General features: G+C 36.6%; 4 protein-coding genes and 1 long non-coding RNA gene across 6 annotated transcripts; 2 read left to right on the top strand and 3 right to left on the bottom strand.

Annotated features, from left to right (window-relative positions):
- The first annotated feature begins 2,712 nt into the window (after window positions 1-2,712).
- On the top strand, window positions 2,713-5,105 carry LOC117636079 (serine/arginine-rich SC35-like splicing factor SCL33). 2 transcript variants are annotated; one of them, XR_004586986.1, is made up of 7 exons: window positions 2,746-2,808; window positions 2,923-3,081; window positions 3,308-3,385; window positions 3,595-3,872; window positions 4,072-4,236; window positions 4,513-4,635; window positions 4,749-5,105. XR_004586986.1 is itself a non-coding variant. In XM_034370524.1 (6 exons), exons 2-6 carry the CDS (start codon window positions 2,933-2,935, stop codon window positions 4,870-4,872), a joined length of 639 nt encoding a protein of 212 aa, XP_034226415.1. In that variant the 5' UTR covers window positions 2,713-2,808; window positions 2,923-2,932; the 3' UTR covers window positions 4,873-5,105. The 2 variants fall into 2 exon arrangements, 1 of the variants encoding a protein (XP_034226415.1); XM_034370524.1 differs by lacking the exon at window positions 3,595-3,872 and having other exon boundaries at window positions 2,713-2,808.
- Window positions 5,106-6,658: 1,553 nt separating this feature from the next.
- LOC117635869 (F-box/kelch-repeat protein At2g44130-like) lies at window positions 6,659-7,954 on the bottom strand. Its single transcript, XM_034370247.1, has one exon. The coding sequence runs from the start codon at window positions 7,748-7,750 to the stop codon at window positions 6,737-6,739; it is 1,014 nt and encodes a 337-aa protein (XP_034226138.1). The 5' UTR covers window positions 7,751-7,954; the 3' UTR covers window positions 6,659-6,736.
- Window positions 7,955-11,672: 3,718 nt separating this feature from the next.
- Window positions 11,673-12,661, bottom strand: LOC117635638. The gene is made up of 2 exons (XR_004586909.1): window positions 12,495-12,661; window positions 11,673-11,900 (listed from the first exon to the last, which is right to left on the bottom strand). It is a non-coding gene; the product is annotated as an uncharacterized LOC117635638 (long non-coding RNA).
- A 3,371-nt stretch (window positions 12,662-16,032) lies between these two features.
- LOC117635984 (4-coumarate--CoA ligase-like 6) lies at window positions 16,033-18,059 on the bottom strand. Its single transcript, XM_034370391.1, has one exon. The coding sequence runs from the start codon at window positions 17,832-17,834 to the stop codon at window positions 16,116-16,118; it is 1,719 nt and encodes a 572-aa protein (XP_034226282.1). The 5' UTR covers window positions 17,835-18,059; the 3' UTR covers window positions 16,033-16,115.
- A 3,102-nt stretch (window positions 18,060-21,161) lies between these two features.
- Window positions 21,162-24,706, top strand: LOC117633510. Its single transcript, XM_034367145.1, has 3 exons — window positions 21,162-21,530; window positions 22,057-22,401; window positions 23,928-24,706. The coding sequence occupies exons 1-3, from the start codon at window positions 21,297-21,299 to the stop codon at window positions 24,450-24,452; spliced, it is 1,104 nt and encodes a 367-aa protein (XP_034223036.1). The 5' UTR covers window positions 21,162-21,296; the 3' UTR covers window positions 24,453-24,706.
- Window positions 24,707-24,889: the final 183 nt, after the last annotated feature.

Here is a 24,889-nt window from a genome sequence, read left to right as displayed (position 1 = left end):
TTGTTCATCTTTTTTCATATTGCTCAAAATTGTTGTTTCAAAGTATGGCTCAAAATTATTTCCAAAAATAAATTTGTGTGTTGCTTTTCTTATGCTTTGATTTTTATCACAAATAAAATAATAATAAACTAAAATAACAAGTTTTGAGTTTTAGCTTCTATCCACTAGCCCCTAGCCCCTCACCATCACTAGAACCACAAAAAAATTGAGAGACTATATTTTGTGAGTAGTACCATTTTGAGGGGCTAAAACATCACTTAGCCCCTTGCCCTTGCATTAGACATGCTCTTAGGTGGTCAAGACATTGAGTTCATACCTTTGGACCCAAGTTCAAATCCCCTTCTTCATAAATTATATTCTTCTTTTTTTTTTTTTGAGAATCTCATAAATTATATTCTTACGTACCAATACAAATATTTAAAATCTTTTGTTTAAGTTATTTAATATATATAAGAGCATAATTGGTTTTTCTCACATAATCGTGATATATTACATCCATTTAAAAGATAAATTGGACTTGTAAAGGGTCTCCTTAGTAGATAAGAATGTTTACTTACGCACTCATCAATGTCATTTGTTCGATTTCTCCATCTCCTAAATATCACTCGTATAAAAAAGGGATAAATTGGTTTGGCAAAAAGTCATTTATAGTCTCTATAGTTTCTCAATTTTACCACTTGGGCCCCTATATTTTCAATTTTTTCAATTTTATCCTTATAGTTTTTAATTCTAACCAATTCAAGGACACATTTCAATTTTTGACAAAATTCCTCTCAATTATGTTAAGTTTTGACCCAGTGCCACTCACGTAGAGGGGTATTTTGGTCAACTCGAGCCAAATTCCTCCCAACTTACCAAAAAATTCATAATATTTTTTTATACATACCTAGCAATTTTTATTATTATTAATCTTATATATATAAATAAAATTAATCTCATGTGAATAGTAATTGCCCTTGAGTTGCTACGACAATGGATGGAAAAGCAACGAAAATATTGATAGGGCATATACTATTTACATGAACAGTAAGTGTGCTTCCCTCCCCGTATATTTTATCATGGCAAATAAATGGAAGTGCTACAAGGCCATCTCCAGTCGTGGGCTATATCCCAAATATAGCCCTAAAATAATGCAAAACTCATCTACAGCCATGGGCTAAATAAAATTTTGGCCAAATTTAAAGGGCCAAATTTGGCCCTTTAGCCTTCCAACTGGGCCAAATGTAGTCCAGCTTTGGCCTAGGCCAAATTCATAGTGGGCCCCCACCATGTGCTTTTCAACCACCAAACATTAAAGCACTCCCAACTTCCCTTTCTCAAAATAATAAAATATGAATGACCCTAAAATATAGCCTTGCATGGCTAGATGGAAAAATTTAGCCATGCACTATTCTTTAAAAAATTAATATTTTGGGGGGCTAAATTTTTAGCCATGAACTACATTTAGCCTTATGGTTGGAGATGGCCTAAGGTCCTCACTATATATTTTTGGAACTTTTAGGCCCCGTTTGTTTATGTTTTGAGAGCCCATTTTCATTTTGAGAAAACAAAAACAAACAAAAAACCTGTTCAGTTGGCAAAAACAGAAAACACGGAGAACGCTTTATGAAAACAAGAACAACTTCACGTCTACTTGTAGAAAATAGAAAAAAGCTGTTTTCATTCTCGCAGAAAACAAACACTGAAAACACACTGCTTCTCTCGCTCAATCTTCTCTCCTCATCAGACCAAAACCATCGTCAAACGCTGCCAGCAGAGAACCACATACAAAGCTTGAACCACCACCATCACCCAATCAAAATTACCATCGCCCCATCGAATCAGATTGACATCACCGCTACTCAATCGAACCCAACAAAATCTCTACGCAATTGAATTGAACCACCATCGTTGAACAACTAATTGCCGAATCAATTTTCAGTCCAAGAAAAGGAAAATGAGTTGGGAAGCTACTGGAAGGTGAGGTTGCAGTGAGAGAGAGACAGAGAGAGGGAGAGAGGTATCTGGAAGGGGAGAGAGAGAGGGGAGTGATAGAATTGAGGTGGGTTTGCAGAGAGTGAAAGAGAAGGTTGGGTTGAGGTTTCATTTTAATTTTTTTTTAAAAGATAATTCTAGTTTTATACTTTAGAATTTTATTCTATTTATTAAATGGTATTCTTTTAGATGATTAAAAAAATACTTTTTAAAAATAATATACGTACTATTTTTTTTTTTTTTTTTGAAACTCACATATTGATTACATAATGTTGTATTAAAAAAAAATAACGCATTTTAATTAAAATTACATATTCACTATTTTTGTCATTTTCACATATTACTGCCAGACGCGATTTCACTATTTTTGTTCTCTGAAAATAGTTATCAACTAAGTTACCAAATGTGTTTTTATTCTCTGAAAATACATTTTTATTTTCTCGTTTTCATTCTATAAAAACATTTTATAAAAATGCTCTTAAGAAACATTATCGATGAAAAATGCTCTTTTAAAAACATTACCAGACAGCCCTTAAAACTCGGGCATGTCCAAAGACTTAAACATGAGACCGCGAGCCAATCCAATCACAGCAGACATATTTTACCCTGACGTTACTATCCAATCACAGCCATCCAGTACATATCAACGGCTGGATTTCGCCACGTCTCATCAAACACATATCCGGAGATAGTAGACAAAAATAGCCCTCCCCAGCCGAACCTTCTCGAATGTAATTATTTAAAGCCAATCTGAGACTCACAGCCACAACCATAACAATTGATCAGAAAACACCAGATCCCGTAGTTTCGATCGCGTTCCCAAATCTCGATACCGTACGTCTTCTTCTTTTTCTTTAGGTTCGTCTTCAATTTCGGTTTTTAGTATGTTATGATGAATAGGGTTCATCATCGATTTTGGTTTGTAATTTGCCATGATGACTGTTGTAGGTGAAAGAAAATGAGGGGTAGGAGTTACAGTTACAGCCCTTCACCGCCTAGGGGTTACAGCAGACGACGTCGTAGCCCTAGCCCTAGAGGTCGCTATGGAGGTCGTGGTAGGGATCTTCCCACCAGTCTCTTGGTTCGCAATCTTCGCCATAACTGCAGGTATTTTATTATTTATTTTGATTTAATTTCTATAATTATTTTGGGTGAAATATATATATATATATATTCCAGAATATGTATTTTATGGTAATAATTTTGGAGGATTGAAATTTGTGGTTGTGCTTGATTTATATTCCTGCAATTGGGTTTTGTTGCATCGATTAGAAAATTATGTTCTTCTGATTTTTCAAGTCCTGAAATTTATATTCCTGCTTGTGGTTTGCAGGCCAGAGGATTTACGTGGGCCATTTGGGCAATTTGGCCCCCTCAAGGACATCTACTTGCCCAGGGATTATTATACTGGGTAAGAATGCTTTTTATCTATGCAAATTCTGGGATTTTGTTTTAAAAAAATATGTGAAATTTTTGGGAGTGTTTTGTGGTTGAATTGAACTAAAACTTGTGAATTGTGACAATTGTTTTGGTTTGATCTGATTGTTTGATGACGGGAATAGTAAATTTGTTTTTGGTATCTTAAAATATTTATTGGAATTTGGTTGTTTTTATTGAAAGTGTTGAAGACACCAATGAAGTAATAAGAGTACTGTGTTGAAGACAACAATGAAGTATATAGAGTCTTGTTATGAAGAGACCAATCAAGTAAGTAAGAGTGTTCAAGGTGGTCTTAGTGTACATGAAGATGTGAAGAAAGTTGGTTTGAATACATTGAGAAGAAGTTGAAGTCTGGTCTTAGTGTACATGAAGATGTGAAGAAAGTTGGTTTGAACACATTGAGAAGAAGTTGAAGTCTTGAAGAATTTCAACCCAATTTTATCCTTGACTCCAACAAGGTTAGCAGCCAGTGATGTTTCCACTTGAATTGTATAAAGTCTGGGGAGCTATTTGTGCTTATGATGCTCATTGTAAAACATGCTGGAGTTTCGACCATGTATATGGATTTTCTGTAATACAAGAAGGTTCCAGTAACATTGATAGAAGAATGTGTTTTTTTTTTTTCCCGGTTATACTGACTGTTATTGTATGGTTCAGGGAGCCACGTGGCTTTGGATTTGTTCAGTTTGTAGACCCTGCTGATGCTGCAGATGCCAAATACCATATGGATGGGCAAATTCTCCTTGGACGGGAAGTAACGGTTGTGTTTGCTGAGGAAAACAGAAAGAAGCCATCAGAAATGAGGGCAAGAGACCGTGTTAGGTAAGTAATGTTGTTGTTGATGGATATACCCTACATTGTGAGTGTTCTATTTTTAAATAGAGTAATTGGCTACATGTCTAGATGGGTTTTTTGTCTTTCTATTTAAGAGAGAAGGATTGCAAGGGTGTTCAATCATGTTTATCTTAGTGACTCGTTTTGATCTAAAATTTTGATTTGTAAAATTTGATTCTCTATGTGATCAGTTTATACTTGTTCAACTTCATATCCCCCACCAAATTGTCTTGTAATTATATCTTCTTTGTTATTTGATATTAGGGGTCGGTCATACGATAGAAGACGGTCTTCCTCTCGTTATTCTCGTTCACCGCGATATGCTCGAACCTACTCTCGAAGTCCTGATTACTATTCACCTTCTCCTAGGCGGAGGCGGTACTCAAGGTATGCGCTAACTTTAATTTTATTTGTTTTGATCTTTTACCTATATGCACCAGTAAAGGGGGGAAATATCACCATGAGAACTGTTTTACTCAGCATCTCTTATTCTGATTCAGGTCAATTTCACCTAGGGACAGAAGGTACCGGGAGCAATCACGCTCAAGATCTCCCTATGGTTCAAGGAGCCGTAGCCGAAGCTTTAGTAGGAGCCGGAGTCATAGCTTGGACTACTCTCAGTAGTGGGATTTTGTGGAGGTGCTTAATCAGAAAGTTGAAGAATCTATGTTTGAAGTTGTGATCTAAATAAATATTCAGTGATTCTACTCCCTGGGATCAATGTTGACATTAAAAGTACTGCTGCATTGTATTCTGGTTTTCTTTGTTCGACCCTGAGTTGAATGCCCCATTTGATCATGAGCTTGTGTTTCTTTGAAGCTTTTAGCTATGTCCAATTGGAATGAGTTTTTGTATAATAGAGCATTTTAATCACCACTAAGGTTGGCCATAATTTACTCGAAAATGGCCAAAATATTCTGAATTCTTTTTGAAACCTGACATTCACAGAAGACACAACGGTTGCTAATGGGGGTTGTGATGAGAGAGAGAGAGAGAGAGAGAGAGAGAGAGATTCACTGATAATTCCTCAACATGGAAATTATAAGACCAAATTGAATATGTGTGTGTGAAGGCCAACCAAGTCAGGCATCTTGTACCAAACATTGAAATGAAAAGAAAGGGGGGAGGGGGTAGGGGTGGGGTGGGTTGGGTTGGGTTTGAGTTGCCTATTAGCATTGAAATGAACTGTATTTGCCAGAGAATTGAGGGTTCCTATCGTAATGCATGATTACTTAACAGGGGATTCACTGTAAATGCTAGCTTGGCTCATTATTGTCGAGATAATGGTTTACTTCTTCACAGGGTTGGGTTTGAGTTGACTATCATAATACAGGGCAATTGTAGATGTGTAAATTGACGGCGAGTCCCAAATTTATCATTTTTGCGTAGTTTAACTTCTTAATTTATCCAAGTAAATTAACAGACAAAACAGATATAAGGGAACCTTTTGAGGACATACCTTGAACTTGGGTTGTGTTTATTGAGGGTTTTTAGGGCGGGATTGATTTCTGTGTTGTCTTTTTTGTTGAGGTTCTCCCCCCATTACCAGGAAGAAAAACGGCAAGAAAAAGGGTGGGTGTTAATTTAATTATATTATAGTTGTGTTTGCATTTCTGAAGGAGCAAAATGATATTAATGCAGTTCTGAAAGATCAACAAGTGGTGGGCCAAAAAGATTTAAAAGTATTTTAATTTTTAGGCATTCGGCTGTCAGCCGTTTGTTTTGTGTCATAATGAAGTGGATCTTTTTCACCTTTTTTTTGGGAGACTTTGGAAAAACACAAAGGAGAGAGAAATTTTTTAAAACAAGCTAAAATGGACAAAATTGCCCTTATTTATTTTTGGATTTCTTAAGGGATCCTTTACATTTGCATGTCTTTAATTTGAAAGTTGAGAGGTTTTTCTGTCTTTTTTGAAAAAGCTTTGGCTTTTTTCAAAAGTAAAAAAAAATTTGTGGTTAAAACCTAAATTTACTCTTTTTTTTCCCGTCACTGGAGGAGCGAAAGAGAGAGAATCTTTAAATATGTCAAAAGCATGCCTAAAGACTGCTATGCTGTGCATTATTAAATTCACAGCATTGTTGAAATATACCAAAACCAAATACTCTTAAGCCCCTTTTGTTTGATGAAAATAATTTCCTGAAAGTTGAGAATTAGGAAAATTTCTTTTCCGAGTTTGATAATGACGAGAAAATAATTAGAAAATATCACATTCTCTTTCATATTTAGAGTGTGTAGACTTTAAAAATAAACCTTTTTTAATTTTTTTAATTTCAAACGCAGCTTTCGAAAGTCTCACACAATTTTTAATGCAAAATATCTGAAAACCAAAAAAGTATTTACAAGCTGATACAAAATCCGCTTACAACTTTAAAAAATACACTTATCTTTTTGCTAAAAAAAGTTGGGGGGAGGTGTTGGGGGAAAAAAAAAAAAGCCACAAAAGACAACCCTCAATTTTCTTTTTGTAAACTCGAAAAATTGAAAATCTCAAATCTCCACGCAGCAACCGGACTGCACGAACCCAGAGAACTCATCAGGAGCTTCCACATTCCTCAATTTACCATTTTGCCCTTCAACCAAAAATGACCCTTGCGCCCCGCCTTGGTAAGCCGATCCTGATACCAACGCCCACGGGCCCAACTCAACCGCGCTGGTACCGACACGAACCCGCGAGTCACAGTCGCCCCAACAAAACAGCTTCCCATCCTTCCCAACCCCAACGCAAGACCTCGGGCACTGACCTGCACGCCACGCGTCCTCAACCCGCCTCCACTGACCCGACCCGATTTCATAAACCTCAGCGCACCCCACGAAGCCCCCTTGACTGTCCGTACCATACCCGCTCACGACCCAAAACTCCGACCCGGAAACAAACCCCTCGCACTCGTCTCGCTCCTGACTCATCCCAGGCAACTCGCTCCACTCGTTCTCCCTCACGTCGTAGACCCTCGCCGATTTCAACGCGTTCTTGTTCTGGTCGTGGCCTCCGGCGACGTAGACCCGGCCGTTGAACTCGCCGGCGGCGAAGAACGACCGGGTCTCCGGCATATCCTTTCCCCGAGTCCACCTCTGAGTCGTGAACTCGTACACGAACACGTCCCTCACGGGCTGGTAACTCGCCGGGTCCCACCCGCCCATCAACACGAGCTTGCCCTCGCAGGCCGTCACTTGGCAGAACGGCGGAAGCCCATGTGGGTACTTCGGAACCGGGTCCACCCGGTCCCAGCTCCCACTCACAGGGTCAAAAACCGAGACGCCGTAAACGGGCGGTCCACCCGGTTTGGTCTCGTCAACCCTGGTCTGAACCGGAAGCGCCTGGACGAGGCAAGCGGGCTTGTGGGTGCGCCCGGATTGCTTTCTGTGGTTGTAAAAATCCAGACTTTGAAGCATGTCCTGCCAGCGGCGGCAAACGCGTGAGGCGACTCGGTGAGTCGAGTAGTGCAAACGAGTCAGGCACTCGTGCCCGAGTTCCTCTGGTAGACCAGGTATTAACTCGGTCATTTGCTTTTTTTTTTCCTTTTCTTTTTTTGGCGATAAAAATTAGAAATTTTTTGTCTAGAATGTTTCAGAAGATGGATGGTGAGGTGGGCTTTCACTCACTCTACTCGGCTATTTATAAGCGAACAGAAAATGATGGATGGAGCCTGGGGTGTAAATCAACGGTTGCCATGCGCCGCACACAGATTTGGGAAATTTAAAATATCCAAATCCGTTTTTTTTGGGTTAAGAAAAATCAAAGGAAATCGAACCACAGAGCTTGAGTGCAAGATGGTTATTAGTTCAGTGATGCTGGTTTTGGTTGGGGTTTTTTAAAAATAAAATTTGAACTTTAAAATTTCCAAATCTGTTTTTTTTTTTATTTAAAAAAATTAAGAAAAATCAGAGCAAATTGAACCGAAGAACTCGGATGCAAGATGGATATCAGTTCAGTTATGCTGGTTTTGGCTGGGTTTTTCTTAAATAAATTTTTAGCTTTTTTATTTTCTTCATTTTTGCTTTGCTTTAATGGTAATTGAAGTACACGTTGAGAAGAGGGTTTGACTGGTTGTTTTAAAGAGGAAAAGGATAAGGGTTGACGACGTGTGGAAACGGTAACAAGGTTCGTGTCCTTTGGTCCCAGACTGTCGGGTTCTCAGTAAAGCCAAAAGCTTCTAGAAGCAAAGCGACGTGGATGGATAAAAAATGATTTATTTTGGAATAATAATATCATACCCATTTTTGGTTTTTAATTTCTATAAAAAAGATTTGTTTATTTATTCGGTTATTTTCCTAATTTATTGCCATCCAGACAATAATCCAAATACCAAGACCCACCAATTATAAAATCGAATCGGATAAATAAATAATTTATACTATTTGAGTCAATTGAATTCAATGTGTCTCCTCCACATATTCTTAATAATATTTTAAGTAGCACTGCTGAGCTGGACTTGGCAGCGATTAACACGTATCGTGATTTGCCACATGGTCATGTGGGATTGGAGGGTATCAGAAACAGAGGTCAATTAGTTATTGGTGTGTTGTCACCATAACTTGAATTATGAGAGGAGGAGCATTTGGTTGGTTATTGGTACAAACATCATGTTGAAGTGACGCCTAAATACGCCTTCATAAGAGATCCTGTGTGAATCAAAACTTCTATATTAAAGCGAAAGTAGAATTCAACATGACATTACCTTTGTCTCATCTCCTTTAGATACACCGAATTGTGTGAAATTTTGTTTTGTTGAGGTGTAAACGATAATTTAAACTACAGGAGAGCAAGATTTATCACACACAACGCAACTATAATGCGGAGTTAAAATCAAAACTAATCAATCATGGCATTAGCTTCAACATCCCTTTAAGTTAGTTAGGGTTTTAGGCTTTACATCGTCAATACATTTATCTTTTCTTTTGGGTTATACAACCCTTTTAAGATATGCTTTTGTGAATAGTGAGGAATTTTAAGTTTACAAAAATATCGTGTAAAAGCGATGGTAGAACCACTTCTGCTAAATGAGGGCAAGGTTGGTGTATGGTCCAATAGTACTGTAGGGTCTTGTCTTGAGAAAAGGGCAAAACGTTCTAGAAGAAAACCGACGTGGATTGATAAATGGGATTTTGGAATATCATAGCCGCTAAATTTGTCTTCTTTTTCTCTTCCAATTTAATGCCATCGATCCTACAGATATAATCGCCAAATCATATCACCGATTTTAAATTATAATCGCCAAAAAAAAAACTCACTATACAATTTTCGTTTATTTTATATATATATATATATACTAACTTCTTTGTACTTAAAAAAAAATTTAATTTATTTTAGAATTAAAAAAGATAATGGGTAGTTGTGTTCCATAAAAATGGAATCCATTATCTGAATTTTATTTTAATTTTAATTGTTTAATATAAAAATTATGAATTTACCATATTAACCTCATTTAATTAATAATTTCAATTCTTAATGTTTGCATTAACCAAGCATTTTCTGGTATTTTGAATGTTTCACCATTCTATGTCTTTTGCTTTATATATATATATATATATATATATTCTAATACAAGTGATAGTCTAAATTATAAATATTGTCGATCTTAAGTAATGGCAGATCCATGAATTTTTTTAGGGGTTGGCTAATTTTTTTTTTTGGGAGATTTTTTATACCCATGAATTTTTGGGCTAATTAATATTATATGGTAAGATTATATATTTTTTATATAGAAAATATGGTAGGATTTTAGTGGGTAGAAGAAAATAAAATCTTATTTAGGCCGCTAGGATAGGTTGAATTCTAAAAGATACGTTGGCCAATATTTAGAGGGGGTGTATTTAATTAGGATTCTTTTTTTTTTTTCTTTTTTTTTTGAGAAATTTTATGATTACATTCATAATTCAGCCAAAAAAATCACTAGCCACAAAGGGCCAATACAAACTAACCACAAAAGGGCCATTACAATAACGAAGCAGTTTAATATCAAAATTAAGACAATCTGGTGTATCTCCACTAACGATCAGGCAGGATCGAAGAAACTCTGGCATAGGCATCCCAACTAAGATTGCAAACTTAGAATAATAAAAAGAGATAAAACTTGAAAAAAATCAAGCTATAACAATACAAATAAAACTCTCACAAAGGAGAGATGAAAAATTCTCACAAAAGGAGAGGTGAAAACTATACAGAGAACTCAAAGAGTCTCTGCAACTTATTCCAAACATGAAGAAATTGCAAAAAAGATTGTGGTGGAGATCCGACGCCGAAATGCAGGTGAAGATCCGACGCTGAGCCACAGCCGCCTATAATGGTTAGATGAAAATCATAACAAAACTAAGACAAATAGGGAAAACCCTTTGTCTCTAGGGGAAGAGGTGAAAGGAGGAACAGAAGAGGGGAGAAGGGGGAAGAATAATGGCTTCCTCAACCCTCAAAGTGGAAAAGGCTCTAAGAGTGTTTTCTGGGAGAAAGGGGGCTAGGGCTATTGAATGTAGGTGATTTTTTTTATTTCAAAATAGCTGGAGCCTGGATGGATTAAAAAGCTAGAGCGTTTAAAAAGATTTTGTTTAAGTGCCAGCTTTCAAAGAACTTGTAATTGAAGTGGATTTTGTTGTACAATAAAGACTAAAGTACAAAACAAACACTGGGCTAAAGCCCAGTTGAGCCCCTTCATAAGTTCGCCCTTGATCTTAAGTCTGGGCATCGAAGGGGACCGCTTTAGATCTCAAGCCAAGACGAAGGACTTATATGTCACGAGAATATCAGCTGTTTTGTTATCCCAATCCAATCATATATCAGCTGTTTTGTTATCCCAATCCAATCATGCTTTTAAAATGTGAAATTCTTATCATTTGTACATAGCGTTATTAATTGAAGATAGTAAAACAATGCTATTTCTATGATATACAAGTTTTTCTCCATACCAAGGGCGCCCATTGTTGTATATGCAAGTTGTAAGAGATGGTGATGAGTTCGCAGTCTGGTTTTTAAAACCATGGTTTTACTTATGCTCAACCCAAAACCTCTACCCATCCACCACTCATTAATCATTTTTTTTTTTGGGAGTACGAACTCATTAATCATTAAATGATTTAATTTAAATCATATATAGCATAGCATGCAAGTTGTATGCATGGGTTTTAAGTAGCTGCTCCTATATTGTATATATTATTGTTCAAGGCCATGTTACAAGTGAATTTTTGAGTCAAATGACACAAGCAGGGGTGGACATGATCCAGTTTGATCCGGTTTCACTCTCAAACCATAGCTAAATCAATTAAACTTTCACGATTTGGTATGGTTCAGTTTGAGTTAAAATCAAAATGAGAACCAAATCAAACCAAACCATTCATATCCGGTTTGGTGCGGTTTGGTTCGACCGGTTTAGGCATAAAACAAAACGTCTTATAATAACAAAGAACCTGTTAACAAACATTCTAAAACAGAAACTGATACAGCTGCAAACATCAACATTTTCATTATATAATCCAAATCTCCAATACATCAAATATGGAAAGTTAACCAAATTTCCAGTAAAACAAAGTTCAAATACAATCCCGGATTTGGGTACAAATAGAAATAAACTTCAACATCCAACTAATTAATACAAATCAATTGAGAGCCTTCAACCCCTTTTTGCAGATTCATCCGTAGATGATGGATTATTAGAAGCAAAACCTATATAAAAAACACAATCACATATTTTTCATCAAAATATCAACAAACATCAAAACGTAATAATCTTTAAAAAATAGAATAATGTATAAAAAGAGTTGTCTTTAAAAAAAAAAATTAAAATGATGAATTGAGAAAAAACAAACTTAAACCGTATTCTCCCTTCCCCACCACCTTATATATATTAATCAAATACCCATCTTCTCTTTTAACTTCTGCAAATTCCACCCACACATCACCAGAACCCACCTCTCTCCCTCTCCCAATCATTTTCTTCATCACAGGACAGTTAGCACCCAAACAAATTTTGAAGAGCTAATCTAATAGAAGACCCACTAATTTCAGCAAAAAAAAAAAAAGACAAAATGAAAACCCATATATATCTAACTAATGAGAAGATTCAATAATTTCACTGAAAAAAGAAAAAATTGAAATTTAAACATTCAAACTCATTAAACATTACAGCACATTAAACATGAGAGATATGAAGTTATGAACCAATTAAAGTCTAAACCCATGAAAGATATGAACCCAAATCAGAAACTTGAACAAAAAAACCATCAAATCTACAGAGAGAGAGAGAGAGAGAGAGCTTACACTGGGGAGACGAAGAGGCCAAAGGTGATGACATTGTTTACCAAAGGTGATGAAGATGAAGATGAATGATGCGATGAGTGAGTGTTGTGTGCGGCTAGGGTTAGGAAACAAAGGAGAGCCCGAGAGAAATGTGAGGGAAAGGTACAGAGAGATCCGTGAGTTTGAGTTCAGTTTTTAGAGTCCAATCATGTGCAGAATGGTGCATGATAACACTTACAAATAACCACTCAAGCTTTGCCACATGTAAAATATATTTAACAAATAATAAATTTATTTCTAATCGGTCCGGTTTGGTTTAGGACAGTTTAGAAAATTCTCAAACTGCAACCGAACCGAACCAAACCGGTTCCGATCAGTTTTTAAAACTGTTGACTTTTCTTTGGTCAACACCAAACCAAACCAAACCAATATAATCGGTTCAGCTGATGTAACTAAATCGGCCGGATTGATGCCCACCCCTAGACACAAGGGTCCAAATAAAAATCACTTCAAGTTCATTAGCAATTACAAGGGGCCGCATTTAACAATTGAATGTTATTTCTTTGAAACAACAAACATCCAATTAATCCAATATTTCCTTCAAAAAAGCGGTTAATTCTTCTGTTGTGATTTTTTTTTTTTTTTTTGTTATCAATGATTTGATGGTTTTTTTTATTGGGTTATAAATGTTTTATGATTCATGTTCTTTTGTTATTTTAGTTTACTAGAATTACTATATTTAAGCCAAAAAGAAAATATATGTGCAAAAATATTTTATTTTATTTCTAATTAAACTATGATTGTATACAAAGCTAAATGGCCTCATTTTAATTTTTAGTCTCGGGCCACATAAAAGTTAGGGTTGTCTCGGACTACATGGGAGAGGGAGTTTTCACACACACTATCAAGGTGTTATAAGAGTTCGAACTTAAAACTACCGGTTTACAAATTAAGGTATTTTTCCACCGAACTATACCCTATTAACTAGATAATTTTTATATTTAAATAGCAATGCTAAGTTGGATGTGTCAACAGCTGACACATATTGAGAGTTGCCATGTGGTGGTCAGAGGAGATTGGAGCACATCAGAAACAAAACTCAATGAGTTATTGGCCTGTCAACATGACCTAAACTTTTATTTTTAGTTATTAATCATTCGAATTTTGTAATTGTTAAAATTTACCACCTATGTTCTCCGTTAAAGTTAACCCTTAACTCAATTCAATTTATAACTTAAAAACTTTTTAAATAGCAAATGGAGGATTTTTTATGCAAAGAGTGAGAAGGTGGGAGGAGGGATGGGATGCGATGGGTTTTGGGTGGAAGAGGAGGCTGCTGCGCAGTAATGGAGAAAAGTTTTTACTTTTCTAATTTTGTTACTTATATCGAATGGACAAAATTGTCCTTTAGCAAATAACAGATGTGCAGTATGTGACTTCATTTAATGAAAATTTTAACGGAATTAAGCGTAGGTGGTGAATTGCAATATTTTTCATAGTTTAAGTGGTTAATAGTAAAAATTAATAGTACAAGTGGTAGTCATGCACATGCCTAAAAGTTCATGTGGTAATTTATTTATGTATCAAAGTGAGATAACTTCATTGAAACAACAATATCATTGTACAAAAAGAAAAACTGAACTTAATGTAACAAGTGTGACCTCATTAAAACCTTGCCTTTGAAAACTCCCAAATGAGGAAAAATCCGGTCAAGGAAAAAGAATATCACTACATCACATTCAGTATACAATTAATTTAAGAAAATAATTTGTCATTGGCCAAAACATCAGAAATTCATAAAGAACCATTCTAAGTTCATGTGGTATTTATACAAATTTTCCTAAAAACTATAAAGTGAGTTTATTTTTTAAACTCTTATGCACCATTGGATTTAATCCAATGACAATTGCCCAAGAAACTCTTTGATCCCTGTGGACCAAGAAAACATGACTGTTTAAATATATGGTGTAATGATTATGTGGTATTTTAAAATTTCAATAATGCTATTTGTATCATATTAATTAACTTCTTATTGACCATCTCCCGAAATTGGTGTTTATTTTAAAATAAATTATTCAATAATCACATTAAATTACCTTTATTAATGGGAGTTAAATTATCATTAATAGTGGCTGATTTTCTTAACGACTTGTCTGTTGATTTTAAAGTCTCCAACGACTATTTTATTCAGTATTATGTATAGATATATATTATCTATAGTTTGCAAAAGAAGACTTACAAAAAAGCCACAGCCTTCTTCCTCTTCATCCCTATGAAATTCTCTCTTTCTTTTACCTTATGTACTGAGATTTCTGAGCAACATAGTTAGAAAGGTGTTTGTATTCGGGTCCTTCCTCAGTGTAAAGAAGAACTTAGACAGAGGAGATTCTGGGGCTATTTTATCCTGAGGACGTAATGGCCTATTCTGAACTACTTACAGCAGAACGTTTTATAGAGAGTAACTTAGTACGCGACTCATCTCAAGAATCGTTTACAGCTACATATTGTATTTTTCGGGTAACATTATTCTTTTATTTTATTTTTTACATCAACATTGTATGTAAGACTTACCTGTATTAAAAAGATGATCAACAATATGATCGGTAAATATGATACAAATAGCATCACCCCTTTGAGTTTAGTTATTTTAGTCATTACAACAAAAGGTAATATCAACAGTCATCACTATAAGTCAAAACTCTGTCTCCTCAGCTTTATTTTTTTGTTCTCAACCGTTGGTTGTTCTTATGCATAATTTTCTCAACCATTTGACAAGAGATTTGAACCAAAATAACACGTTGGTTTGGTTTTTTTCACTTTTACTGATTTTTATATTGCTCACATTGGTTTAGATGTTTCGAGGGCCAACACCTTTTTCACATTTTCTAATTGTCACATTGGTTTTCCTTTTCAACATGAAGCCTTTCGATTGCTTTCGGTGGCATCACCCAACCACATTTTTCTTTCCATTTTGTTAAAAAAAAAGTTATTGACTTTGTGCTAAATTCATTCATTCTTTCAAGTAAGTTCATGATTGCAATTAAATCTTCTTGTGAAAGATAGGTGGGAAGTAGGCTTTTGGGACTGGTGATATTGAACTCATTTCTTTTTTTTTCTTTTCTAAACGAGCGTAATACTACACATGTTTGCAAAAAGTTTCTGGGTGAATGAACATTCGTTTAGTAATACTCAGTCTCTACTTTATTAGAGAAAATTTCGAGTGCAACTTAAGTGTATAATAAATAGAAAAACTGTTTGATACAAGCGATAATTTAAATTATTCTAAGTTAACCTAATATACATTGAGGGAGAATCGAATTTCGATATAAGGGAGTTGGCTTATTGCGCTGACTAACTTGAAAAAATATATATATTTTTGTGAGAGAGGATCATTGTGTCTAGAAGGGAGCCCCACCACCTCTCATGGAGCGTGCCCTTCTCAACAGTGTTAATTATGGTTGCATGGGATGAGGATAAGCATGATGGAAGGGGGTCCAGTGGAAAGGGAGGAGGAGAGTGTCAAATTATTATATATATTTTTTCAAATGTCTTTTTAAAAAAAATTTGATAAATGAGTATATAAATTTGGGATATGACACATAAAACCCCACTCCAAAAACCAGAAGACAATCTAAACTTGTCCTAGAGTCTAGAATTCAATGACTTTCTAAGCTCCCTTCTCAGGATCTTCCCAGCTGGAGACTTTGGAATTGAATCTACAAACACCACCTTCCTGACCTTCTTGTATGGAGCAACCTGTGCAGCCACAAAATCTATGACAGCATCATGGTTTAGTTCACTTATGTGCTTCCTCACCACAAAAGCCACAGGCACCTCTCCACTTTCTTCATCCATGGCACCTGCCACAGCAACATCAAGTATCTCAGGATGGTTGATCAGCACACCTTCTAAATCTGCAGGAGCAATCTGAAAGCCCTTGTATTTGATCGCGTCTTTCAAGCGGTCTTGTAGATGTAAGTATCCATCTTCATCAAAAAACACAATGTCTCCAGTGTGTAGCCAGCCCTCTTCATCAATTGTTGACAATGTTGCGTTGGCATTGTTCAAGTAGCCCTTCATAATCCCCGGTCCGTGTAGCCATAGCTCACCGGTACTTGTTGGAGGCAGAGGGGATCCAGTGTCCCAGTCCACCACTTTAGCTTGCATGTTTGGAGCTAATAGCCCTATTGAAGAGGGTTTCCTAAGCTTTTCGGTGTTGAAACCGCGAGTTCCTACCGCAGTGGTCTCAGTCATGCCGTAGCCCTGAATGAGATCAATGTGAGGAAAGGCTTGAACAAAGTCCTCTATGGTTTTCATGCTCAACTGAGCTGCACCACAAGAAACCTGCTTTAGACTCTTGAGGCTATGAGGGGCCAAGCCATCCTTGGCTCTTGTTGTCAATGCTGTCAATACTGGTGGAACAACTGGGAAGTGTGTAACTTTATACCTATCAATTGCCCTGATCACCTCATTGACATCAAATCTCTTCATCACAACAACTATAGATCCTAAAGACAACAACCCCATCACGAAAAGCGACAACCCGTAGATATGAAACAATGGCAGAACAGCTAAATACACATTATCCAAGCTTGAACCCTCGTACTGTGAAGCCTCAAAACGCACAAAATGGGCAACTGCAGCTATGCAATTCCTGTGTGTTAGCATAACACCTTTGCTCACACCAGTAGTCCCGGAAGAATACATTATTGCAGCAGTGTCTTGCTGCTTAATCACTGGCCTTGGAGCCAAATCACACCTACTATAAATAAGCTTATAAAAAACCGAAAAAATGTCCTCCTTCAAACCCAAAAGTGCATTTTCTGGTACCAGAATTGCAGGAATGCCCAATGCTTGTAATTTATCAGCATTCTCAGGTCCAGTAAAAGCATGACATGCTTTGGTATCAGCAATCTGTTTCTTGATTTCTGCTACACTGCTGAGGGGATTCATGGTTGTGACAATAGCACCAAGGTACAAAACACCCAAGAAAGCAATGGGATAGTAAATGGAATTTGGCAAAAGAAGCAAAATAACATCACCTTGTGAGATGCCCATTTGCTGGAGACCAGAGGCCATGGACTTGACAGAAGAGTAGAGCTGTGAGTAAGATATTGCAGACCCACAAGAGGAACCAATGAGAGCTGAGGAAACCCCATCATGCTGGTATGAGAAAATGAAGGAGACAACATCAAGAAAAGGGTCTGATGGGAGGTCAATGGAAAGGTGTTTGCTTTGGTAAATCCCCGTTTCTGGTGAAAACCACGAAGGAAACTGTTCTGCAGCTAAAGCTTTCTGGTTCTGAATGCTTTGTTTTCCTGAGATATGGGAGTTGAAGTTGGGGTTTGAGGGTGAGGCCATTGTAGCTAGCTGGAGAGTACTATAAAAGATTGGATCAGGTAGGTTTCTGTTGTTTTGTATCCGATGGGAGTCTAACGCTCATTTGATCAAACAGTTGGTGGCCACAAATTTCAATGGTCAATAGTGAGTGAGCAAGAGATCAGAAGTGCTATTTTCTCTCCTCATAAATTATTGGCAAACAAAGTCGGTTTGGTACTTGGTGTATTTTATCAGATGGTTCATTGCTTGCTCGGAAAGGAAGGCCATTCTGAGGATGAAAAATCGCCTAGGCAAGGTAGGCTGCTGCCTACCCCAAATTTTTCAAAAAGAAAAAATACCCATATGTAATAGGCCAACCCATGTGAACCATACAAACCTATGCCCACCCAAAAAGCAACCCACATATATGCATAACCTAAAATTTCTCTCCTCTTTAATTATCTTCTCTTTAATTAACTACCTCTAAATTTTAAGATGTTATATATGACAACATTGAATCTAATATATTTTAAATAGGTTAGAAGTTATGTGTTCTAATCTATTCTAGGGTTTACTTAAGAATGAATTATAATTTGTTGACTTTGTTGAAATTAATTAGGTCTTTGATTTTTGGAATTTTGTTGAGATGTTTGATTTGATATTGGTATTGCTGAGATGTTTGATTTGTTCTTGGTATGTTAATGTTTAATTAAAGGCATTGATGTTATGAGAATTTATTTGTTTTTTTGTTGGAATGTTGGATTAAATAGGCTATCTTTTGTTATGTCAGATCACAATTTGAACCCTAAAAAAACAAAGAATTTGTTAGAAATTTTTTCTTTAAAAAAGTGGAATATATATATTAGAACGAGAAGCTCCCTGCAATATATTGTGTCTTTTGATTTTTCTGTTTAGCTTTTGTGATAAACGGTTCATATATGAGACACCTTTCAACATTAGAACAAGAATATCACTAAATCAAAAGTTAGTTCACGTCTTTTTACTACTCGCTCGTGCCGATTTTGTAACGATCGAAAAATAACAACGAGCTTTATAATTTCTCGTTGCTTTCCACACCATAACCCATGCAGTAAGCCCATGACTGTGGCAAAGGTGGGTTGGGTCCACAACATATGATAAGGCTTGAAAGTCGCATGTAGAACATCGTGGGTTGCTTGGGCTTGTTGCTAGCAGCCTTTGGGCATATGTGCTTCCGCAGTAGAATGGGACAAATTATGTGCTTCCGCAGTAGAATGGGACAAATCTAGGCTTGTTCGAACGGCTGGATAAGGACTGTTGCAAGCCCCTTGCATGTGGGTTCCACACCCTAATGGACCAAATTATTATTTGATATGTGATCATTTAAAAAAAGACCATATAAAAGAAGTTGGTATAAAATCATAACGATTAGAGAAGTGTGAACCTATGGAGAAGAGCAAATAACTAAACAAAATATATAAAAAGCTCCATGATATATACATAGAGTTTTAATTACGGGATCCTTCAAATAAGTCCATCACACATTGTATTTTAATAATCTGAACCGTCTAATTTTTAGATATTCCCTCAAAAATCATCTCTACAAAACATCACTTGAATCCGAAACCATTTGACCACTCAATTAGATGGTTGTTATTATAGTATTTTCTTCAAACACCGTGTTCACCTATTTTGTTGGTCCCAATTAGATGTTTTAATGATTTTCAATTTGCATTATTTTTTGCAAGGATGATCTATGAATGAAAATTTGAAAAATAGATGGTTCGGATTGTTTTAAGAAAATTCATAGGGAAATCATAAAGGGTGTCCCTTAAATAAATATTTTTTCAAGAATTTCTCAATAAAAGAGGATTGTAGAAGTAAAAGTGTTTTTTAAAAAAAAAAGAAAAAAAAGAGGAGAGGGGCCCACCCTAGTCCTTAGACAGCTCCTCTTGCTAAAGAAGAACATATGTGATTTAAAATTGAAAAGAGAAATATCAGTGGTAATTCGAAACCCTAATCTTAATGGCTTGATCATTGATTCATTTACACGTGGTGGAGCACATTTACAACCCAACCATGCCAAAACCAAAATAGAATCATTTCCCATCCAAATATATACATGCATTCATAGCTCTGCCAAAACTACCAGAAGCACTAAACCAAGGGGACATGAGCTTCCCAATTTGTACCAAACCCATCCGAAATGCCATAATTGCAAATAGGCCATGATTTCGACACGTTACCTTGCATTGCCTTGCCTCCCTTCCCTTGAAAGCTCCCTCCTCCTCTTCTCTTCTCTCCTCCTCCGTACACCAATGTCCAACCAGAAAGACAAAAGACATGCCTCACGCGCAGAGGCCATGCAAATCTTCCGCCCTTCATATATATAATAATAAAAATTAATAATGCATTTTTGTAATTTCGTTGGTTTTGTTTTCTTTTTCTTTTCGCCATTTTTATTGTTGCAGATGGATCTCAATGAGAAGCTTAACCGCATGTGAAGTGTTTTTTTTTTTGTTTTAAATTTTATGTCAACCCAATTAAAGTACGAGTTTGGAGAGGTGGGCTATGTCCTAGGCACTGTCCACTCCACGTGCATAGCCATTTCCTAAACTTTGCATTTGCTTCTCAATAACTTGCTAGCCTAGCAGCATCATTGGAAGTAGTACTTTTAGCTTAATAGATAATTACTTTTGTTCAAAAGTGATTAGCAGGTAACATCATGGTTCCACTTATGAAAGGACTCAAGTACTTTAAAGGTGGACTAGCTTATGACCGTCTTAGGGAGAAATAAAATTTTTTTTTTTTCCTACACGGGTGTAATGTACACTTCTTTTTATCTTACTTTTTTCAGTTAATTAGTCAAGGGAGAAGTAAGTTAAAGAGAACGATATATTAATTCCACCCGTAACACCAAAATTTCTCTGTGTTTTGTTACTTAATTAACATCAGCAAAATATTGAATGAAATATGAATCAATACAAAATTTCTGACTCCTCTACTAATTTTTAAGATATTGACAAATTAGTTGGTACCCGATGATAACAAAATATTGGAAGAAGTAAATCTGTAAATTCCTTTATTGACAATGAAGCATAATCGCAGCCATCCTTATCCTCTGATTTAGAATCTAGATTTGTATATATAGTTGGTAAATTATTATTCTTACTACAAATAGCCACTACAATGTTTGTACATAACAGAATTACAAAAGCTTTTAGCTGGGTACCAAAAAATCTTCTAACAAAAACAAATAGAACTTTATGGAGAAAACTGAGCAGCACGCATCCAAACTGCAAGTGGAAACTCTGCCTCTCTTTCTTTTCAAGTACTTCTTTCCAAGTTCTCCCATTTCATTATATGCTTTGCTTCCACCAAACTCTCTCTCTCTCTCTCTCTCCCTCTCTCTATCTCTAAAAAGCAAAGCAAAGCAGAGCAGAGCACCTCTCTCTATCTCTAAAAAGCAAAGCAAAGCAGAGCAGAGCAAACAAACACAAAACAGAAGCATAGAAACTAGAGATCATGGGGAGGCTTGCACCATTGTCAGAAGAGCCCAACATCAACGAAGAAGAAGAGGCGACAAACCGATCAAGCAAAGGCATTCTGCGCAGCACTCAGACATGGAGGAACTGGATCAAAACCCACCTCCCCTCCCTTGCGCTCTTCAACAAGAGGTCTGATTTCAAGGTTCTTCTCAGTGTTCTTGGTTGCCCTCTTTTCCCTGTCTCTGCTCACCCCAAACTGCCCCTCAATGAGGTACTACCACTTTCACAACACTTCCATTTTGTTAACTAATATGAATTGTTTGGCCTAAAAAGAGTTATCGGATTGCAAGTGTCTTGTAGTTCAAGCGATTAAGCCAGAGGTTTAGGTTCGATTCCCCTTCTCCAATATCGCTTGTATAAAAATAAAAATAAAAGGTTCACTTTGGGAGAAGATAATGACTGGCCATTGGGTAAAGAGAGCAAAGTGGTGTTATGGGTCTTCTTTTAGTTATGTGTTTGGCTCAGCCTTTTTGGCAAGTTGCCATGCTTGTCCCACCATGTAAAAAGGAAGCAGCTTTACCCTTTAAATATGAGATTCAGCCTTCAAAATAATCATGATTATGTACTTAATTCTCTAGTTATATGTATGTTTACTTTCAAACTAATCTTGTGCTTGAACTGGCTTACAAAAAAAGGTGATTTAGGTTGTCAAATGTCCACCCTAAATTCATGCAGAGGAAAGTCTTTATTGTCCCTCTAAATTTCTTTTTTCCTTTCGTAATTATTTTCTTAAGCAGGTGTCCTCTACTGCACAGTACATAATACAACACTTCACAGCTGCCACTGGTTGCCGCAAGCTGGAAGGCAAAGTCAAGAACATTTTTGCAACCGGGAAAGTGATCATGGCAATGGTGGATGAACCCGGCCCTGGCGGCGCCTCAGCTTCGAGCACCGCCACACTTTCGGAAAAAGGGTGCTTTGTAATGTGGCAGATGGTTCCTAATAAGTGGCTGATTGAGCTAGTTCTGGGTGGTCACAAGGTAGCAGCTGGTAGCGACGGCAATGTCGCTTGGCGCCACACGCCTTGGCTAGGCGTGCACGCTGCCAAAGGCGGTGTTCGTCCTCTCCGGCGAGCTCTCCAGGCAAGTCCTAATTTCTCTCAATGAGTTGTCTACATACACACAATAATAAAATTCTAACCTCTGGATCTTAATATATATTTTTAATTACTACAAGGCTAGCATGTCATTTATGTCATTAATATTTTCGTTAGATCAAAATTAATTTAACAAAATCTTAGTTTGCTTCCAAAGAATGTTGCACTGGGAAACAGTGTCCCAGGGTACCGGGGACCAATAAATTTGATGTTGCTTTGCTTGTTAGGTATTTGAGTCTTCAGCATGTTTTGTTTGTTTGTTTGTCCTACTTTTCCCCCCAGCCAGCGGCGTTGAAATTTACTGGTGACATCCTTTATGGCTTCTTTAATATTCTGAGGTGTGAGCTTGTGACAGTGTACAATTGTTAGGTGGGATAGTGTGCGTGACAATAATAAACACTTTTTGTATCGGTACCGCCATCTCTGCACTTGTCACCTTAATTGAAATCAGTAGAAATAAATTGCTACAAGTCAAGTAAGAGTTGGCCAATATCTGGCCGTAAACGATTTGTTGTCGTACTGTGAATATGAACCACTAATTAAATCGATTTGTAACAATACGAATATTTGATCTTGCAAGATAAACCTAGTAAGAGAATATTTACCCGTATACAGTAACGGCAAAAAACAACTCAGGCATTATACTGTTTTAGTTATTAAACCCCCTCATTATAACCTCTCATTATAAAAGCTCCGTCCGTCGAATTCACCGGTGGAAAGTAGTACAAGTACATACCACCAGCAAGAACTTAGAAAATATCTCAAGCATCATAATGGGTAACTTTGACAAGTACCTCTACGTTTGCATCCTGTTGTTGTACATATCTAACAGATTCGTAGCGAGAATTATAAGCAAAGATCTGAAACGACCCAACAAAATGGACCCACGCTAGCTAAGCTCAAATGTACTTTTCAACTTGCATAAACAACCACCACGTTAAAACGGTCCTTTCCCATATTTAATTATTATTGCTCTTTGTTTAGTTTCTACTTATTTTTCTATTTATCGTTTAATAATATGTTTAGGTGATCTTAGCAGCCAAAATACCGGATCTTGTTGCATATAGTTTTCCCACCATTCTCCAAGTTTAAATGGCATTTGGAAATTAATTATCTTTCTTTTTGTTACATCGAAAGAAAAGAAACCCTACTGGAATCGATCTGGGGTACCATGGGAAATATGGTGGATTTGATTAGTTGTTTTATTGAAATTTTTTGGATTCTCTTCTGAATTTTCTTAATTATTTGGTGTTACGAATTCATTTTTCATCTGTGTCAATTCTTGACGAACACGAAGACTATTGGATGTATTGACCTGGTCACAAAGTTAATGTATTTAATAGTTCGTTGAAAAATTATAAAAAGTAATTGGTTATATGCATGTGAGTCTCACTATTTTGTATTAGATCCTGCTGCAGACATATTATATGAGAAAGCTACAAAAATTCCTACAAATTTAAGGTTCAAATTGTATGGTTAAATCTTTTTTATTTTGTAATTTTTTTGGTGTAGGGACTAGATCCAATGGCAATAGCAGCTGTATTTTCCCCCGCACAGTACATGGGGGAAAAGCAAATCTCGGGCGTTGATTGCTTTGTCTTGAAATTGTCAGCTGATCAAACGGACCTAACTGAACGAAGTGATAGCACAGCAGAGATGATCAAACATGTAATATTTGGCTACTTCAGCCAAAGAAATGGGCTGCTTGTGTACTTAGAGGACTCGTACTTAACCAGGATCCAATCACCTGGAGCCTACCCTACCTACTGGGAGACCACAATGTCAACGAAAATTGAGGACTATCGAACGGTGGAGGGCGTGATGATCGCGCACGCCGGTCAGACGAATGTGATCATCACACGGTTCGGGGACAATCTAAAGACGGGGGCGGCAATCACACGGTTGGAAGAAACATGGACCATTGATGATCTTGCATTCAACGTCCCTGGCTTGTCCATGGATTGCTTCATTCCTCCTAAAGAAGTACAGAAAGATTACCCTAAGAAAAACTTTGATTGGAGATCACCATTGCATTGATGATGATGATGATGATGATGATGTTGATAAAAAAGGATTTGGCTATTTTGACCTCCCAAATGGCTATATGATATTCTTGCATGCCTTGTGTGAGATAGACAAAGGATTAAGTGTAGATACAGTTATTCTCAAACATATATGCTCTTTCTTTTGTATATCTTTATTTTTATTTTATTTTAGGAAAGATCTGAGATGTCAACTTCCTCATCGGATACAAGGTCTTAAGATAATCGTACACCTTTGACTTTATGAGAGATCTATGTCTAAAATATAGACAATCTCTATTTGTATGTACATTTCTTGTGTTTGAGATTTTTGGTGGCATAGTTTTTGTTTGAATTCGAATCATGTCCCTTAGCTATGCGTTATGCAACAAGACAAAACAGAGTTTAGGGGAAAATTCTAAAGCTTAAAAAGAATAAAATAACCATATTAAA

Source organism: Prunus dulcis, chromosome 7 (assembly GCF_902201215.1).
Source record: "Prunus dulcis chromosome 7, ALMONDv2, whole genome shotgun sequence".
In the NCBI taxonomy this organism is placed as follows: Eukaryota; Viridiplantae; Streptophyta; class Magnoliopsida; order Rosales; family Rosaceae; genus Prunus; species Prunus dulcis.
This window is presented reverse-complemented; position numbering and strand designations above follow the sequence as displayed.

Bases quoted from the DNA above. Each gene is read 5' to 3' on its own strand.
- LOC117636079 (XM_034370524.1), top strand. From the start codon at position 2,933: ATGAGGGGTAGGAGTTACAGTTACAGCCCTTCACCGCCTAGGGGTTAC. The intron at 4,237-4,512 runs GTAAGTAATGTT...ATTTGATATTAG, and splicing joins AGGGCAAGAGACCGTGTTAG to GGGTCGGTCATACGATAGAA. The intron at 4,636-4,748 runs GTATGCGCTAAC...ATTCTGATTCAG, and splicing joins AGGCGGAGGCGGTACTCAAG to GTCAATTTCACCTAGGGACA.
- LOC117635869 (XM_034370247.1), bottom strand. From the start codon at position 7,750: ATGACCGAGTTAATACCTGGTCTACCAGAGGAACTCGGGCACGAGTGC.
- LOC117635984 (XM_034370391.1), bottom strand. From the start codon at position 17,834: ATGGCCTCACCCTCAAACCCCAACTTCAACTCCCATATCTCAGGAAAA.
- LOC117633510 (XM_034367145.1), top strand. From the start codon at position 21,297: ATGGGGAGGCTTGCACCATTGTCAGAAGAGCCCAACATCAACGAAGAA. The intron at 21,531-22,056 runs GTACTACCACTT...TTTCTTAAGCAG, and splicing joins CCAAACTGCCCCTCAATGAG to GTGTCCTCTACTGCACAGTA. The intron at 22,402-23,927 runs GCAAGTCCTAAT...TTTTTGGTGTAG, and splicing joins CTCTCCGGCGAGCTCTCCAG to GGACTAGATCCAATGGCAAT.